Genomic DNA, 16,957 nt, shown 5'->3' on the forward strand with positions numbered 1-16,957 from the left:
TTCCCACGCAGTGCTGAGGCCTCCTGTGTGACCCGAGCTCTCAGCTGAGGCCTATCTGATCACAGAACAGAAACCTGAGGGCAGCTGTTCAGAGGGAGACAGAGGACTCCAGAAGGCTCTGTGGCTTCTCTTGATGATGTCTCTCCATCGTGAAGTCTGGGTTTGCTCACTTGAGTAACTGCATCACCAGAGTGTGATTCTCATCTTTACTCCCAGAGGAGGCTTTGGTGCGAGAATCGGAATTTATATGATTGGACAGGCTCTCCTGAAATTTAGTAAGGAATTCTGCATATCTGGCATCTTGAAACGATCACAGCTTTGGAGTCAAGGTTGGAATTTTACAAATGTAATCTAGAAGTTGGCATTTTCCACACGTGTTTTGAGGCTTTGTAGACAGGGGGCACTGAGGTGAAAATAAAATAACCATCGTAGAATTGATCCAAATGTTAGTGTGTTTCCAAAGAAGCAGGAAAAAAATCAGACATCTTCTTACATGTAACTATGACTCTCAGCATTCTCAAAGGAAATCAGAGGTCAAGTCCCACGGTTAAGGGGCCCATAGCATTTCTGGAAAAGACATCCAAAAACCTGCTTTTGCTGGCACTGTGCTGACCACACACAGGAGAGGACATCCCAATCAATCCACCTGACCTTGACTTCTAGAAGGACTAGGAAAACTGGGTTCTCTTTATGCAAGTGGAGCTATTAGTGTCAGAGAAATGAGAGCAAGAACGAAGAACCCCCTTTTCTTTGTGGGATAGTTTTAGGAGGTGAGTCCGTTTTGAACTGATGGGTGTGCAACACCGTGGGCAGTGCAGGAGGGGGCTGGAATTACATCATTTCAAGGGGCATCCTCCAGCCACCCTATTCTGTGATTCAAGAGAAACTGGGGCCCCACTCAGCCACGTGCTCTCTCCACAGTGCTCTCCCCAAACACTTTCCTTCAACACACAAAGAGACAGGTAATCCCTCATGTAAGGACTGTGGATTCAATGGGTAGAATGCTCACTATTTGACAAAAATACTATCATTACAGAGGGTGCCACTGTCAAGTTCCCTTTCATTTTGAAAACCAACCTTTTTAGAGAGAAATGAGTAGCTTCCATAAAAGGTAAGGTGGGCCAGAGCCTCTAAGAGGAGACATTTAATTCTGGCTACAACACTGCTCTGGGCAAGGTAAAAATGTTACCCTGCAGGGTTGGCCATAAGGAGCCCGATTTCTCATATTCTTTAAATTCTTAATTCCTGCTGTAGGATGACCAAGTCATTCCTCTCTCTTTCTGGAGGGCAGCGGTGTGTAAATAAACAGGCTGTCCTCTCTTCTGCCTCCCTTGCATGGAATTCTCTGAATCAATGCCATGGACACCAGCTCTTTCTCTGGTATGGGGAGCAACCACACTGTAGCTGCAGAGGCTCTAAGCCCCACAGGATAGGGACCCATTGTGTGATAATGCAATCAGATAACAGGAGAAAATGTAACTAACTTTTCACATCAGCAGTTTTCTACTAAATGACCCTCACCAGGAGCAAAGTTCCTTGGAAATGTAAGAAAATGCCCCCTTCTCATGTCTCCTAACAAGAAAAGAAGGCACCCACCCTGGTTCCTCTAATTGGCAGCCCTCCTGCCCTGGCCCTTCTGTGTCCTACGAGGTTACTGCAGCCTCCTTCAGCTCAGGGGGCTGGGTTTCCCACGAGGATGCAGCTGGCCACGAGCAGCGACCCACAGGGAGAAGGGACGCATGCAGGGGAATGAGACAGGCACAGAGAAAATGCTTATGACACAATGACACGGATGGAATGCCAGGCCAAAGTCCTTTCATCTGAGCCACGATGACTGTCCGCTGCTTCTCCTGTGGCTTTTTTTTTTTTTTTTTTTTTTGTGCTAGGACTCTCACCCCTCCTCTCACAGCGTGCACACTGGCCCTGACACATTTCTAACCTGCACGGACGGAACGTGTGCACCTGCAAGGGGGACTCTGTTCTTGATGACCACAGCGTGTGCAGGAGAGGTCATGTGGGTTTCTTGGCGTTGTAGTGAAACAAACCTGCTGAGAGCCGGGCCGGTGAGCAAGCATGGGATGCAAGTCAGAGTGTGGCCTGCCCCCGGGCCCTCATGGGTGTCACCTGGGACTGGGCCATGGATAATCTCCCTGAACTCTGGTCACTGGGCTTAGAGGAGGCACTTTTATCTTACAAAAGCCTGATGCCTACACACTCTTTGGAAGTTGGTAAGGCAAGCTAAGGACTCTGGGAACAAGTAATAGGAAACAGAACACACTCTCTGGGGATCTGGGTTTTTCCAAATGAGAGATGGATCACCTTCTGGGCTGGGAGGTTGAAAGGTCAGTCCACTCTCGGTCATGCGGAAAAGCAAAGCGGAGAGGGAAAGCAGAGCTGAAAGGAGAGGGTGCCTCGGCTCTCTGGGCCAGGTCTCACTAGGGGATTTGGGGACAATCACACTGACGTAAAGCAGCCGTGAGGCAGGCGCAGTGACCGCGGGGCGTGTTCTGCCGTAGGGAGGGCGTGGGCCAGGGCCAAGTAGGCGAGGACTTCTGAGTGTGATCACGGGAACAAGACACAGTCTCTGGGGGAGGACACGAGCCGATGCCTTGGTCGAAGAACTGGCCTTTGCTGGGTGAGGCTTAAGAGCAAGCAGCAGGCAAAGAGAAAGTGGAACCTCAACTTCCTGTTCAACGTCTTTACAGCATGCATGACCTTAAGCCTCAGGTCCCTGAAAGACAGGAAATAGCTCAGAGCCTGTCATGGGGTGACTGCTGGGAGATGCAGCGGAAGGTGCCTGGCAGATTGCAAAGACTCAGGGACCGGAAGCCACTGTCATTAGTAATGTCAATCATCACCAGGTGTTCCACAGCCACTGCTAGACCCAGCCACACTGCAGGTTTCGCTGGCACCCAGGATATAAACTAATGGCAGGCTGCAAGACAAGAATGAGGACTGAAAACACCTCACGACACATAAGAGGCAGCTCTGCTTGCTTCAAACTTCCTTGTCCCTCCAAAGCTTTGGGGCTTGTCTTCCAGTTCCTACAAGACCTAGGAGGCTGCTTGCTGAGCTGCAGCAGCACCCAGATCCCTGCTTTCTCCCTGCTTTCTACGGCCATGTGCTCACCATCTGATCACAGACCTCTCCTTAAAAAAAAAAAAAAAAAGGAAATGGAAGGAGAAGTTAAAAATTATACATACACAAGCCAGTTGATTCAATAAAGAGCTTTTGGGGAGTGTTCATTCCAGGATAATAAACCAAGCAAAACGTCTGGCTGTGTTTAAAATCAACAAAACCAGCAGGAAAGGCAAAAGAAGGGAACAAAGTGATCAGCTTGTTTTTAAAGCTGCCAACAGCGCTGCTTCAGCAGGGGCTGCTGGGGAGGCACCCCCGCGAGAAAGGCACAAGGAGACACATGCAGACAGGGAGGGAGCCCAGGCCCCGCAGCTGAAGGTGGGTGGGGCCTTGGAATTGGTGGGGGGGGAGGCAGCATTCCCCAGGATTCTGGTCTTTTGGGAGCTCTGGCCCAGGAGGTCAGTGGGAGTGGAGATCTCAGGGCTCCTCCAGAAATATCCCAGCCGGGTAAGGGAGTGCTAACCATAGCTACCTGTACGGACCACGCCACTAGGGGCCAGCCTGCACTAGGCTCTCCGTATGTGATCATTCCTGTCTTAGGGGTGAGGAAGTTGAGCCCCTTCCTGCACGCACAGCTCCTTACCAGAGAGCTAACTGCACGGAGCCAGGAGGGGGCACCCTAACGTGCTACATAAGCAAGCCAGGCTATCTGCCAGCTGGCACCTGGGAGATGCAAATCGGGAGGAATAAGTTTGAAAACGCCCAATTGTGAGTTTGAACACCACGGCTAACCAGGAGAAGCCAGTCCTCATGTGGCCAGATAAAAGGACTTGGGGCTGCATGGCCACATGCAGTGGGGGCCCTGGGACGTCGGCCCGCCATACCGATGGTGCAGTGCTCGCCGTTCCAGCCGGGGCTGCACTCGCACTTGCCGTCGCGGCAGGTCCCGTGCTCCGTGCAGCGTGGGTGGCAGGCCCGCTGGTCGCACGCCGCCCCCATCCAGCCATCCTCGCAGCGGCAGGTGCCCCCGACGCAGACGCCGTGGCCGCCGCAGTCGGCAGCACAGATCTCTGTGGGGAGGGAGGGCAGAGAGAGAAAACAAGCACTGAGCATACGTCACTGTCAGGGACAGGGTCACACTTGGCTTCCTATGGAGGTCAGGCTTTCAGGAGCTTGGGAGACCGATCTCGGCGGACGACGGCCTTCAGTGAAGGACAGGCCAAACAGAAGGGAGTGGAGAGCTCTGCTCTGTTTGCTTGTCGCTGTCGCCAGCCTGTCCGCACTTCTGCACTTGTCGCTTCCAAAGGGGATAGGCCTTCTGAGCAGAGGAGAGGAAGTCAAATTTAATTAAAAAGCGGTTATGTGTGAAAACAGAGTGAGGATGGGTCCCCATCGCCAACTGGCACGCTTGTGGGTCTGGCTGGGGTCTGCGCATCTTGACAGTCTTGACTCAAACTGAGGTGGAGGTGACAGACAGGCCGGACCCTCCTCCTGGGGGTACTCGCTGGCTTGTTGTCCCAAACCTGCAGCTCGCACTACGCTTTCGCCGGGTTATTCTCAATGCTCCGGCTCATTGCTTCCTCACGCTAAACACCATCTCAACGCGCTGTCAGTTCCAAAGCAAACAGCTGGGGAGTAGGGAACATGCCACAGCCAGAGCAGAGCTGCCCAGCTCCTCACAAAGGCCGCAGAACACACAGCACCCGGTTCACAAGCCAGCAATTGCTTCACGCTCTCTGCAGGCGGGGGCTAGGAAGGTGCCACACGGCACCCGCTAGGGGCTGAGCGGCCGCCGTGGCCTCAGCCGCTGATAGCCAGGACAGCAACACAAATCCTGACTCGGTTCTTAAGCCGCGTGGCCCAGCGGTCTTCAGAGTCATATGAAAAATCCCAACATCGTTAATTTCATTCAAGCTAAATTAACTGGCACCCGTTAACGTTGCATTGGCCTATTACTCCCTCCGAAGCTGCTCTCCTGGTTTAGAAGCAGACAGCATTCCAGCTACTTGGGGGGTGGGGTGGGGAGGGGAGAGGGGTGTTGGAGGAAAAAAGGAAAGGAAACACAATTAGATCCGGGTGGTTTAGACCTCCCCTGTCAGTCTGGAAGACAGTGGATGAAATGGTTGGGAATTTACAAACAGTAGGAAAAGTCATCATTTACAGTGTGTTCCTTGGCAACACACCCAGATAAGCACACTTCCTCAAAAGGGAGGTACATGCTACATGCAATAATACAACCGATTTCTCAGCTGCCCAGGGGAGGAGGCAGCAGCTCAAATATGTGGGCAGATATCTCTGACGTGGAGCCGGGGTCCTGGGTTCTATGCTCAGCTTGGGAACTTATGAGCTGTGTGACTTCATGGAGCCACAGTTCGTGGTCTGGGGAGTGTGGCCAGCTGTGGCAGCATGAGGATCTACCCCTGTGAGGCTCTAGTCAAAGGTGGCTCCTCTTCTGAGAAGTCTGCTAGGGTTCACCCATGGTCATGCGCCTGCTTCCTTCCTTCCCATATTACGTCATGGGGGCTTTTCTGTTTCTGTGTCTGTCCCAGCTTCAAGCAAGGGATAACCTGAGCTGGTCTCATTCCGCAGAACCTCCTCTAGCCCTCGTCCTTGGCATATGCCCCAGCACAGAACAGACCCTTAATTAAGGTGAGCTGGCTGATCGGTATGTGCCGAGGGCTCTAGGTACCCGAGGGTGGAAGACAACGCACGCACAGCCCGTGCTGAGCCTGGGTGCGAGTCCATCCAGGCCCATCTGTCAGTTTCTCGCAGCACTGAAGGCAGGGCTGTGGGGCAAAGTGTCACTGCATCACCTGCCCTCCGCCACTTGGCTCAAGCACCTTCTCTTCGCTGACGTAGAGAGTGTCTAGGGCTTTCCTTAAGGCAAGGAATGCCAACCTCCAGGTCCCCCACCTCCCTAAGCCCCACCACTCTGCATTGCACAGGGAGGGCACTGACCTCCGGGTCGCTCTGGAGGCTGGGCCTGGGCTCAGGGCTGGAGCTTTCTCTACCCCGAGAGCCCCAGGAGAGATCAGCTCGCTCAGAATTTGTTGGTTTACTCAGCGCTTTCTGCAGGTGGCAGTTTATGGTGTGAAAGTAAACAGCACACAGCACTGCTATTCACTGAGGTGTGAACCAGGAGGGGCCCTCGCTGCTGGGTTTTCAGGCAGCAGGGCAGCGAGAGTTCAGCAGGGACACAAACAAGAGGCAGGCTGCTCTCCACACTTCCCGGTCCGGCTTTGGGGCACAGCTAACAGGCACCCCATTTTCTTGATTAACATGGACATGAGACAGCGAGCCTTGGAACCAGATGTGATTCCAAATCTCGGGTCTGTCAGCTCTGTGAGCTACTCAGCTGCCCCGCCTCCCTGTGTTTGTGCAGTGGGGATGCTGTCAGCACCCCTGCAGGGGGCACTCGGTGTCTGATGTAGCTGTGTCCACTCCCTGAAGAGTCATTTGTTCTTCAGCTAATCTTCCGCATGTGTCTGCTGCATGTCAGAGACTGTGCCTGGTGCTGGAAGGACAGAGGTCAGGGGCCGGCGATGCGGCACAGTCGGTGCAGCCACCACTGGAAAGGCCTGTATCCCACGTCAGAGTGCTTCAGTCCTGGCTGCTCCATTTCCAATCCCGCTCCTGCTAACATGCCCGAGAAAGCACTGGGGGACGGCCAGAGTAATTGGGCCCCTGGGACCTACTGATGGAGTTCCTGGCTCCTGGCTTTGGCCTGGTATAGCCTGAGCCACAGTAGCCATTTGTGGAGTGAACCAAATGAACCAGTAGAAGGAACATATTTCTACTTCTCCCTGCTTCTGTCACTCTGCCTTTCAAAAAAAAATTAAACTGAATCTTTAAAAAAAGAAAAAGAAATGCAGAGGTCAATTAGATAGACTCTCTGCCCTTGCCAGCTTTCTAGGAAGCCACAGTCCAAATACACTACAAACTGATGGTGGAATCCCAAAGATTAGCCAAAGAATTCAGAGTTGTTACTTATGTCTGTCTTTTTATGTGCAATGGATTAAAAAGTTACGGATCTCAGGACAAGAAAGATCTAGGATCTACTTGTGGCTTAACTTATCGGCTAAGCTATCTGTAGGCTGTAAGTCACACAATTCACTGAGCCTCTCTCTCCATTTCCCTAAGTTGAGCACAATTTCCACTGGCCCAATCTTCAGGGATCAAATGAGGTCATGTCCGGGAAAGCCAGTTTTGGCTTTGCCAATGCTTCTATTGTACCATTTAGAAAGCACTCTTTGCATACAATTTCTCATGTATTTATCACCACAACCTTGCAAGAACTCCTGGCTATTATCTCTCCTGGAGGTAGGGACACTGAGACCCAGCTGGTACAAGGGCATCATACAGGGCCACGTGGGCACCGAGGGCTTTTCGCTTGTTGGGACACCACAGCAAGATGGGTGGTTTGCAGAAAAGGAGATGGAGCCTCAGAACAGGCAGGGACCAGCTATACCCCACAGTGTTGGCTTCCCTGCGGGGACAACTCTGGTTCTTCCAGAGGACCCTTCCCCCCATTTCTGGCCCTGCTTGCTTTTCTTCTGTTCCATCCAAGCCAGACCCTGAATACATGCGTGATAAACCGAGATCCTCGACACTGGTTCCCTGATGCGTGGCGTTACTCTGCATGTGGAGACGGTGGGTGTACCATCCCAGAGCCCGGGGCCTTGCCAAGTGTACACCAGATGTGGTTTCCCAGCACAAAGCTCAAGCCGCGGGTGGCTGGGCGTCCCTCTGCCAGCCTCAACAAACTGGGCTGTGAGCTCTCACACATTTTAATGGGAGGGCCCTGAACAGGGTGACCTGGATGTTTATGGGGTGCATAACCTGTGAGTACTCGGGTTCTCCCCAGCAGAGGACCTGTCTGGCTGAGTGGAAGAGGCCACCGATCCTGGTGGCAAATCCCATGATGCCACTTCAGCATGTGGCCTATTTTTTTGTTTTTCAAATACCTCATTCCCTGCCCCTCGCCCCTGAGGTAGAAGGAATGGCTTCTTTTTTCCTTCTCAGCTTCCACACTGACAGTAGAGCAGGTACGACCTCCTGGCGTGGTTGGTGAGAACCAACCAGGGGATTCACAGAGCGTGCTCTGACAGCTCACAGGCCTCTTGTGTAAATAAGGTAAATGGTCCTTCGCGACATTTGGACACACACTCCTCTGGGAGTCCAGCTTCCTTCTTTGCGAGCTGAGGATGAAATCAACTGCTCTAAGGGGTAGCTGTGGGCTCCCATCCGGTGGATTCTGTGGATGTGCAAGCCCTAAAGTGGGCACTCAGGAGTCCAGGTGATGAGCGAACACACAGGTCTTTCCTGACCTCAAGGAGTTATGCACACCACCATGGCCCATGGACAAGACCCAAGTCTGCTACATTCAAAGAGAAAGCACGAATGAAAGCAAAGCTATCACAGTGCCTGGGGCATAGTTAGGATACAATAAATTAAAAAGGGAAATGAGATGTAATGATAAATGCACTCAAGTCAAGATCAGATGGAGTTGTTTTTTAAAAAAGTGTTCATTGAGGCCAACAATGTGGCACAGCGGGTTAAAGCCCTGGCCTGCAGTGCCGGCTTCCCATGTGGGTGCCTGTTCGGTCCCGGCTGCTCCACTTTTTTTTTTTTTTTTTTTTTTTTTTGACAGGCAGAGTGGACAGTGAGAGAGAGAGACAGAGAGAAAGGTCTTCCTTTGCTTTGGTTCACCCTCCAATGGCCGGCGCGGCCGGCGCGCTGAGGCCGGCACACTGCGCTGATCCAAAGCCAGGAGCCAGGTGCTTCTCCTGGTCTCCCATGTGGGTGCAGGGCCCAAGCACTTGGGCCATCCTCCACTGCACTCCCTGGCCACAGCAGAGAGCTGGCCTGGAAGAGGGGCAACTGGGAAAGAATCCGGCGCCCTGACCGGGACTAGAACCCGGTGTACTGGCGCCGCTAGGTGGAGGGTTAGCCTGTTGAGCTGCGGCGCTGGCCTGCTCCACTTCTAATCCAGCTCCCTTCTATGGCCTGGGAAAGCAGTAGAAGATGGCTCAAGTCCTCAGGCCCCTGCACCCATGTGGGAGACCTGGAGGAAGCTCTTGGTTCTTGGCTTCAGAGCGGCTCAGCTCTGGCCACTGTGGCCAACTGGGGAGTAAACCAGCAGATAGAAGACCTTTCTGACTCTACCCCTCTCTATAACTTTGCCATCCAAATAAATAAAATAAATCTTTTATAAAAAGTTTATTCATATATTTTATTTATCTGAAAGGGAGAGGGAGAGGGAGGGAGAGGGAGAGGGAGAGGGAGAGGGAGAGGGAGAGGGAGAGGGAGAGGGAGAGGGAGAGGGAGAGGGAGAGGGAGAGGGAGAGGGAGAGGGAGAGGGAGAGGGAGAGGGAGAGGGAGAGGGAGAGGGAGAGGGAGAGGGAGAGGGAGAGGGAGATACAGAGAGCTACTATCTGGTGGTTTACTCCTTAAATGTCTGCAGCAGCTAGGGACGGTGCAGGCCAAAGTCAGAAGGCTAGAACTCAATCTGCGTCTTGCCTACAGGTGGCAGAGACCCAAGTACTTGAGCCATCGTCTGCTGCCTCCCAGGGTGCACATTAGCAGAAAGCTGGAATTGGTGGTGGAGCAGGATCGGAGCTCTGGCACTCCAATACAGGATGCAGATGTCCCAGATGGCGTTTTAACCACTGTACCAGATGCCTGCCCTGAGACGTGAATTCTGACATCTGCTACACACCTGATACAAAGGCATATTTGATAAATGCTAGCTTTCACACAAACCTAGAGCTTTATGATTGAATGCTGGAGGGCTAGAGTCCGGGAGGACTCTGTACACAAGCCATAGGGACAGTCGACTGCAAATTATGACCTCTGCCCTACTTCCCAGCTGGGGGTCCTTGGGGAAATTACTCAATCCCTCTGAGCCATAATTCTGTACTCCTAAAATGATCTTGCAGGGGGTGGGGAACTTTTCTCTGCCAAGGGCCATTTGGATATTTATAACATCACTCGCAGGCCATACAAAATCACCAACTTAAATTAGCCTGCTATAGATTTATCGAATTTCGAGTCCCACTTGCGGTTGCCTTGGCAGGGCCAGACCCAATGATTCTGTGGGCCTTGCACAGCCTGCAGGCTGGCTGTTTCCCACCCCTGCCCCACAGTGTGGGTGGTGACAACTGGAGGAAGCAGTTCAGATGGCAAGCTCTATGTTGTGGATACAACTGATGGATGAGGACCTGCATCGGCTGGATCCACATAACTCCAAGCCAGCAGGGAAGCATCTCTCCCAAGAGCCAGATATTTGCTTTACTAAAAGCAGACTCGAACTTTGGGTATGACATATGCTCTTAGGTTGACTGCCTACCATGGCACCATCAACCAAGATGATCAAAACCTAAGGAGAAGGCCGGCGCCGCGGCTCACTAGGCTAATCCTCCGCCTAGCGGCGCCGGCACACCGGGTTCTAGTCCCGGTCAGGGCGCCGGATTCTGTCCCGGTTGCCCCTCTTCCAGGCCAGCTCTCTGCTGTGGCCAGGGAGTGCAGTGGAGGATGGCCCAGGTGCTTGGGCCCTGCACCCCATGGGAGACCAGGAAAAGCACCTGGCTCCTGGCTCCTGCCATCGGATCAGCGCGGTGCGCCGGCCGCAGCGCGCTGGCCGCAGCGGCCATTGGAGGGTGAACCAACGGCAAAGGAAGACCTTTCTCTCTGTCTCTCTCTCTCACTGTCCACTCTGCCTGTCAAAAAAAAAATAAAAATAAAAATAAAAAAAAAAAACCTAAGGAGAAGTCATTTGTGTTTGTAGCCGGGGATTCCTCTTAAAATCAGGTGAAAATCCCCAAGTGTCCTAACACCCTCACTGTGAATTTGTCAAGTTCTTATCTGAACTGCACAGGGCCTGGGAGATGAACCCAGCCAGGTCCAAGAATATACAAGCTCTTCTCCGACAGAAAGCCAGGCCTGCACACTCCCTGTTAACTGCCTCACCTCTCACCTCTCTCACTTGTGCACACATCATCTTCTCTCCAGGCTGGAAGCCCACCTGATGGCAGGAAATAGTTTCTTTTTCCCCCATCACAGTTTCCTGGCAGTAGTACCAGACACAGCACAACATGGCTGGCAGTGAACATTTGTCTAAAGAATAAATGGCTCATTGTAACAGGAAAAAGTGCATGGGAGAGGTGTGTCCACTGACAGTAGTCTCTCTCAGTGCCACACTGCACAAATGTCATTGTGTCCCTTATATTTAGGTGGAGGCTCGGTGTCCCATGTGCCTAAGCTGTTCATAAGCCATCTTCACTAATCTCTGCTTGTGAACTGTGCACATTTAAGAAGTGTCTTAGTCCTTCACACCCTCAGACACGTCTGTTCTCTCTCTATGACACAGAAGCAGAGAACCCACGGGCAAGGGGTGAAAAGGGCAGGGGAAAGATGTGAGGTTTGGCTGTTGGTTAATTATGCCAAAAAGTGTATACGTAAGGGAAACACGCTGCTCCAGGCTCCCCTCATTAAATGTTAATCCCCATACAAGCCCAGATGAGGCCTGGGACCTATCACAGCTACGTTTTAATTTGTCGGGACTTACTTTACAATCCTGTTCATTAAAACTGCTGGTAGGGGAAGCTGTGTCTTTCCCCTAACGGGAGAGACTTATGCATAATTTTCCCATAAAATTTCTTCTACTTGGAAAGACGCTCAAAATTGATACAAGTAGGGAGCAGAGGAGCTCCACCCAGGGAGTGCCGCACTTTCCTGCTGAGCAAGACCAGATGCCGGAGATGCCGTCTTTAAAATTCCAAGGATGTGGACGAGTCTTGGCCCATGGGACACTCTGGGAAGTCTTTTCATAAGTCTGTGTTTAGCACGAAAAGTAAGTAAAGTCGCTCTATTTTGCTGAGGACCTGAGGTTTGGAGAGTGTCCTTAAGAAGTTTTAACAGAGGATCTCATAATTGAGGATGACTCCTGCTAGGATTATCTGCTTCATCACTGGCTCATACTAGTTACTGTACAACTCGGGGAATTCCTCTGAACTCCTGGCGAACTTGACATCCAAGTCAAACTAGTCAGTATTTGAGGCAGAAAGAAGGAGAATGTTCCGGCCTTGTTGGTGGCTCACAAGGGTCACCTCCCTCAGCGATGCTTATACTGCCTTGATGCAGCTGAGCAAATGGCTTGGGGGGATGGCGTGACCTGCTCAAAGGTCCCCAGCTAGAACGAAAGGTGACCATGATGGACACAGCTTCTGGGTCTGTGAACTGTGGGATCAGGCACAGGAACAACCTCAGCTGTTAGTCCACAGCTGCTGGAGTTCATCACTGCCCTAGCTAGATTAGATCACGGGGTCTGAGAAACCAGGTCGCAGTGTCCTTCCTCATCCCACTCACCGTCTAGTAGATAAAGCGCTTTTCCTTTTGTTTGTCTCACTGTTCATCCTCTATCCATATGTCTGCTCATCCATCAGTCCACGCATCTGTCCATCCATGCAGACATCTAATCACCTCACCAGCTATTCCAGCTACCAGGTCTTCTCTATCCATCCATTCACCCAGCCACGTGACCTGAGCAACTCACTTCATCTGTTAGTGCCTTATATTTCTCATCTGAAAAGCAGGGTACAGATCTCGGTCTTAGGGGCAGGTTGCACGAGCACTAGGCAACATGTTTGGTGTTGTACCTACCTTCCATGGAGTGAAAACCCATTATACTCAACTATGCCCTGTTTTTGTGCCAGGAAGCGCCAGGGGGTGGGGGGAAGGAGGGTCTGAAGATGCAAGGGGAGCAAGGGGTTGATGTTCAACTGAGGGACCTTCAGCAGCAGGGGAGGGCTGCATCATTCGAGGGACAGGCTAAGGGGGCAGCTCATCTCCTGGCGAGGACACACACTGCGGAGAACTGGCGTGGATCGTGTGCAGGCACTTCGCCATCAGCCTCAGTGTTCTCAGAGAGAAAGGAGGCAGGACTCCGCTGTGCGAGGGGCTGGTGAGCAGATGTGGGCATGTGAACGAGTCCCTGCGGGGAACGAGAGTGAGAACCCACAAAGCACAACAGCAGCTGCAGGGGCGAGGGCCCGGGAGGCTGAGGGCCATGGCCACGATGAGAGCCCAGCTGCAAGATCAGATGCGGGGAACGGCAGGAGCGGTCCTGGGTTTGGCGAGGTGGGTGGGGAGGAAAGGCAGAGATAAAGGAGCAGTGAGTGACAAAGGGAGGGGGTGGACATGCGAGACCAGGGCAGAAAGGGAAGCAGGCAGGTCAGGAGAGAGCTGACAATGGGGAGGAGGTCTCCTTTGGGTGGGCTCCCAGAGGAAAAACAGAACTTGGAGAAGCGGGCTCAGTGGTGGTGTGGACATGTGACGAGCTCAGAGACTCTCTAGCCATTCTACAGACAGAAAAACAAGGGTTGAGAGAGAATGCCCTGTTCTGGGCCATGCAGTTGGATGTGTGTTGGTGCCCGAGGGAGAACCTGATGGCTGCCTTGGGGATCAGCCATGTAAGGGGCCTGGGAGATCAATGGTTCCAATGGGGCAGCCTCTGCACTGTCTGGCCCCTCCTGTGAGCTCCTGCAAGTGCTGCCCCCATGGTCTAGGCTCTCCTGGACCCACAAGGTCAAGTCCAAGTGTATGTTCATCTCTGGCTCCAAGGCTCCCTCCTCCTTGAAGTCCCTTCAGTGTCCTGGCTGGAAGGGGATTCACCTTTCCCCCCCTTCCCGAAGCATTTGATGTGGAACTTTCTTTCTCGGGGCTGCTCACCTCCTTGCATTTCCTCAAGGGCCCTGCGTGGTCAGATGACTCGCTGCTGGCCCCAGGAAGTCTTTCACAGCAAATGCTGCCTCCTGACTGTTGCCAGATTCTACAGGTCTGGGCTCTGGTGCTCCAGCAGACCATGTAAAGGTCTGTGATTTTGCACAGAGCCGAGGCCTGGTGTTAGGCAAGCTGGGTTCAAGAGCCTGCTCTGCTCCTTTCCAGCTCTGTAAAAACATTGTCCATCTCTGAGCCTTTCTTTTTGTCACATGAAAGGGAATAAGGATATCTATCCATTAGAACACTAAAACTGATTGAAAAAAATGTACTGAGCACCTACTATGTGCCAAAGACCCCTACAGGCTGGAGACAGAGGACGATACAAAATCACTCCTGTCACAAGGAACTCGAGTCAACCCATGTGTGACACGAGCAGCCAGCCAGCCAGCCACCAGGCCCAGCACGTGGCAAGCTAATGACAAGCCACCCTTCCCTCCCACAGGCCACATCTCCCTGTATTTTGAACAAATCATCACTTTCCCTCCTGCTCTCACTAAATTGGACAGGTGGCTTTTTAAGTCTCCGTGCAGGTTTCAGGAAGCAGCCTGCAGGGGAGGAAGGTTCAGGAAGGTGCCGCTGACTTCCTCGTGGTAATTAGTCTCCTCCAGTCCTGCAGGCCAGGCCCCAGCGACTCGCCCGTGCTTTCAGCTTCCTGCCCCCATCACCTCGGAGCCGTAGCTGCTCCAGGCCATGGCCCGGTCCCCGGGTGGAGGTGGCAGAAAGCTAATGAGCCTTGGAAAGCACTCGGCCTCTCACCTCGTTCAAGGGGCTGGGACAGCTGGCCAACCAAGCAAAACAGTGGGTTGTGGCATGTCGGTGTGGAGCGGGTCCCCGCATCTCCACACCTACCCCGGGGGTGGCGGTACCATCTCAAGCCTTTACAAAGTGCCTGCTGCAGCAAGTAGCAGCTGCTGCCATTCAGCTGCATTGGAAGGCAGCCGGCCTGCGCGTGAGACGCGCTCCACCCTGGCTGGGAGAGTGCTCCCAAGCGGGGTCTGACTGCAGGGGGAAAACAAGCCGGGAAGGGGCTGGGGAGGCAGCAGCAGGTATGATGACTGCGGCAGGTATTTTTGGAACCAGGGGTGGAACACAACCAAAAACCCCACGGAAAGGGCCCAACTTCCAGAGACTTCTGACCCTGGTACCGTCTGCAAAAGGCCCATTTCTCCACTTAGTCGGGTGCTCACCATTTCTAACCACTTGCTAAACACCTCCACCTGGAGGTCCCTCCAGCACCTCAAATTATGCTGATGCCAGAGTGAGCTTTCCAAAACCAAACCTGGCTGCGCCACACCTCTGCTTAAGCCCCAGTGGATGCCAGCAACACACCAAATCTACACTTCTTGGAGGCCACCGCTGAACTGATGCCTGCCAACTTGCCTCATCCATCCCACCTCTCACTACCACCACAAGCATCAACTACTGGTCTTTCTGGAAAAGGCCCTGAGCTGGCCATTCTGCACCTGGTGCAGATCTTGGTCTACAAGGGGCTGCTCTAAGGGGCTGGCCTCCTCCTCCTCCTAGCTCTGCCTGCTCACATTCAACCCTCATCACCCACCTTAAATCCCACTTCCTCCACGAAGCCCATTGCCCTGTTTGAATGTGACCATCCTTCTCCTTGAACCTTTGTAGTACTGTGGGGATACCATGGTTCTGATTCAACTTACATGGTTCCTGGCAGAGTGACTAAGCAACGTGGTACCTTATAAACCCAATATCTGATTCTTGGGCAGTGCCAGCACAAACACTGGCAACAGCCAGTGGCAGAGTTATGCGGTGGATAAACACGGTTCTGGAGCCAGAGAAGCCTGGCATGAAATCCTTGTTTTCCTGGAGTGTCTCTGAGTGAGCCACTCGAGTTCTCTGGACTGTGGTTTCCTGGAAACGCTACCACCTGCAACAGCAGGAGCTTGTGCGTTTGCTGTCTGTACGCTTCATGAAGCACACCCGTGAAGGGGCTCTGCAACATGTGCATTCAAAGAACACTTATTTTTTTAAAAACTACAAGTCAGCACAAGAGTAGCTGGATGCAGGGAGACAAGCAGAGATTCTGTGCAGGACACTGGTGTGGGCGCCCGAACAGAAACCTGGTTGTGATGCCCAGGTTCAGGACGGCTTCTATTTGCATATGGAAGAGCTTCCACTGGATAGAAAGTGTTCCGGGGCTGCGGGGGGAAATTCTACTACATGACAGAGCTGCCAGCTCCCGCTTTCCCAGCCTTTAACTCTGGCAGTACTCAGCCTATGCCTGTCCGGGCCCACGTGTCCAGCCCTCGGTTCAGTGCTAGAAATTGACCACCTCATTGCACCTGAGCTGCCGCACCACCTCCCAGGAGACTGCGCTCCCTGCCTCCCTCCAGCACCCCACCCCCTTCTCGGTGACAGTGTCTCTCAGATGTTTAGTCTTCTGTCACAAAGGCTGTCGCTTGCCTTTGGGAAGGGATGCAGGAAATGTCAAGTCCCCATGGATATCATTTCCCAGGTGAAATTCTAACCTTGAGTTTCCTTTGCCTCCTATAGCATACCTACATGGAAAGAGCCCAGCCTGATGGCTTCCTCTTGATGTTTAATTGGATGTCGGTGCTATGCTTTCTGGGCCGAGAAGCTAACGCTGCTCAGAGAGGCTACAACTCTGGCTACACAAATGAGACTTGTAACAGGGGAGAATGCTCAATGCTGAATCTAATTTTCTCTTCCATCCATGAACACAAGACAGTTTCTCTGGCATTAAAGCATCTCACTCAGTCTTTCTGTCATTAATAAGAATTAAATTCTGTTCCCTCAAATTTAAATGTAATTATATTTTGCCTCGTAAATAAAATTGAATTACCATTTTCAAAATTTAGCACTAATGCTACTGCTATGTTTGGGGCTTTAATTTTTTTTTTTAACCCTGTTGTTACTTTCAGCTAATTTTTTTTCAAGCACTGGGTTTATTGTGCTGTCAATTGTGACTTAATTTGATCAGCTCCCCATCTACCAAGTCATTAAAATTACTATTTGTGCTTTGTGATTTTCTTTTCCTTTTGGTAGGGAAACAGAGTAATAGGGAAGAAATTAGAAGCTCAGAGGATCTGAGTTTGAATCCTGGAAGGTCTCC

General features: G+C 52.3%; 1 protein-coding gene across 32 annotated transcripts in view; it reads right to left on the reverse strand.

The window, feature by feature from the left end:
• The window catches only part of TENM4 (teneurin transmembrane protein 4), a 2,118,216-nt gene that overhangs the window by 116,356 nt on the left and 1,984,903 nt on the right, over positions 1-16,957 (reverse strand). For all 32 annotated transcript variants that reach the window (XM_051821885.2, XM_051821866.2, XM_051821785.2 and 29 more), the window contains one exon: positions 3,963-4,148. In XM_051821885.2, the coding sequence (XP_051677845.2) occupies positions 3,963-4,148 (186 nt within the window). The remainder of the gene's footprint in view (positions 1-3,962; positions 4,149-16,957) is intronic.

This window comes from Oryctolagus cuniculus, chromosome 1 (assembly GCF_964237555.1).
Source record: "Oryctolagus cuniculus chromosome 1, mOryCun1.1, whole genome shotgun sequence".
In the NCBI taxonomy this organism is placed as follows: Eukaryota; Metazoa; Chordata; class Mammalia; order Lagomorpha; family Leporidae; genus Oryctolagus; species Oryctolagus cuniculus.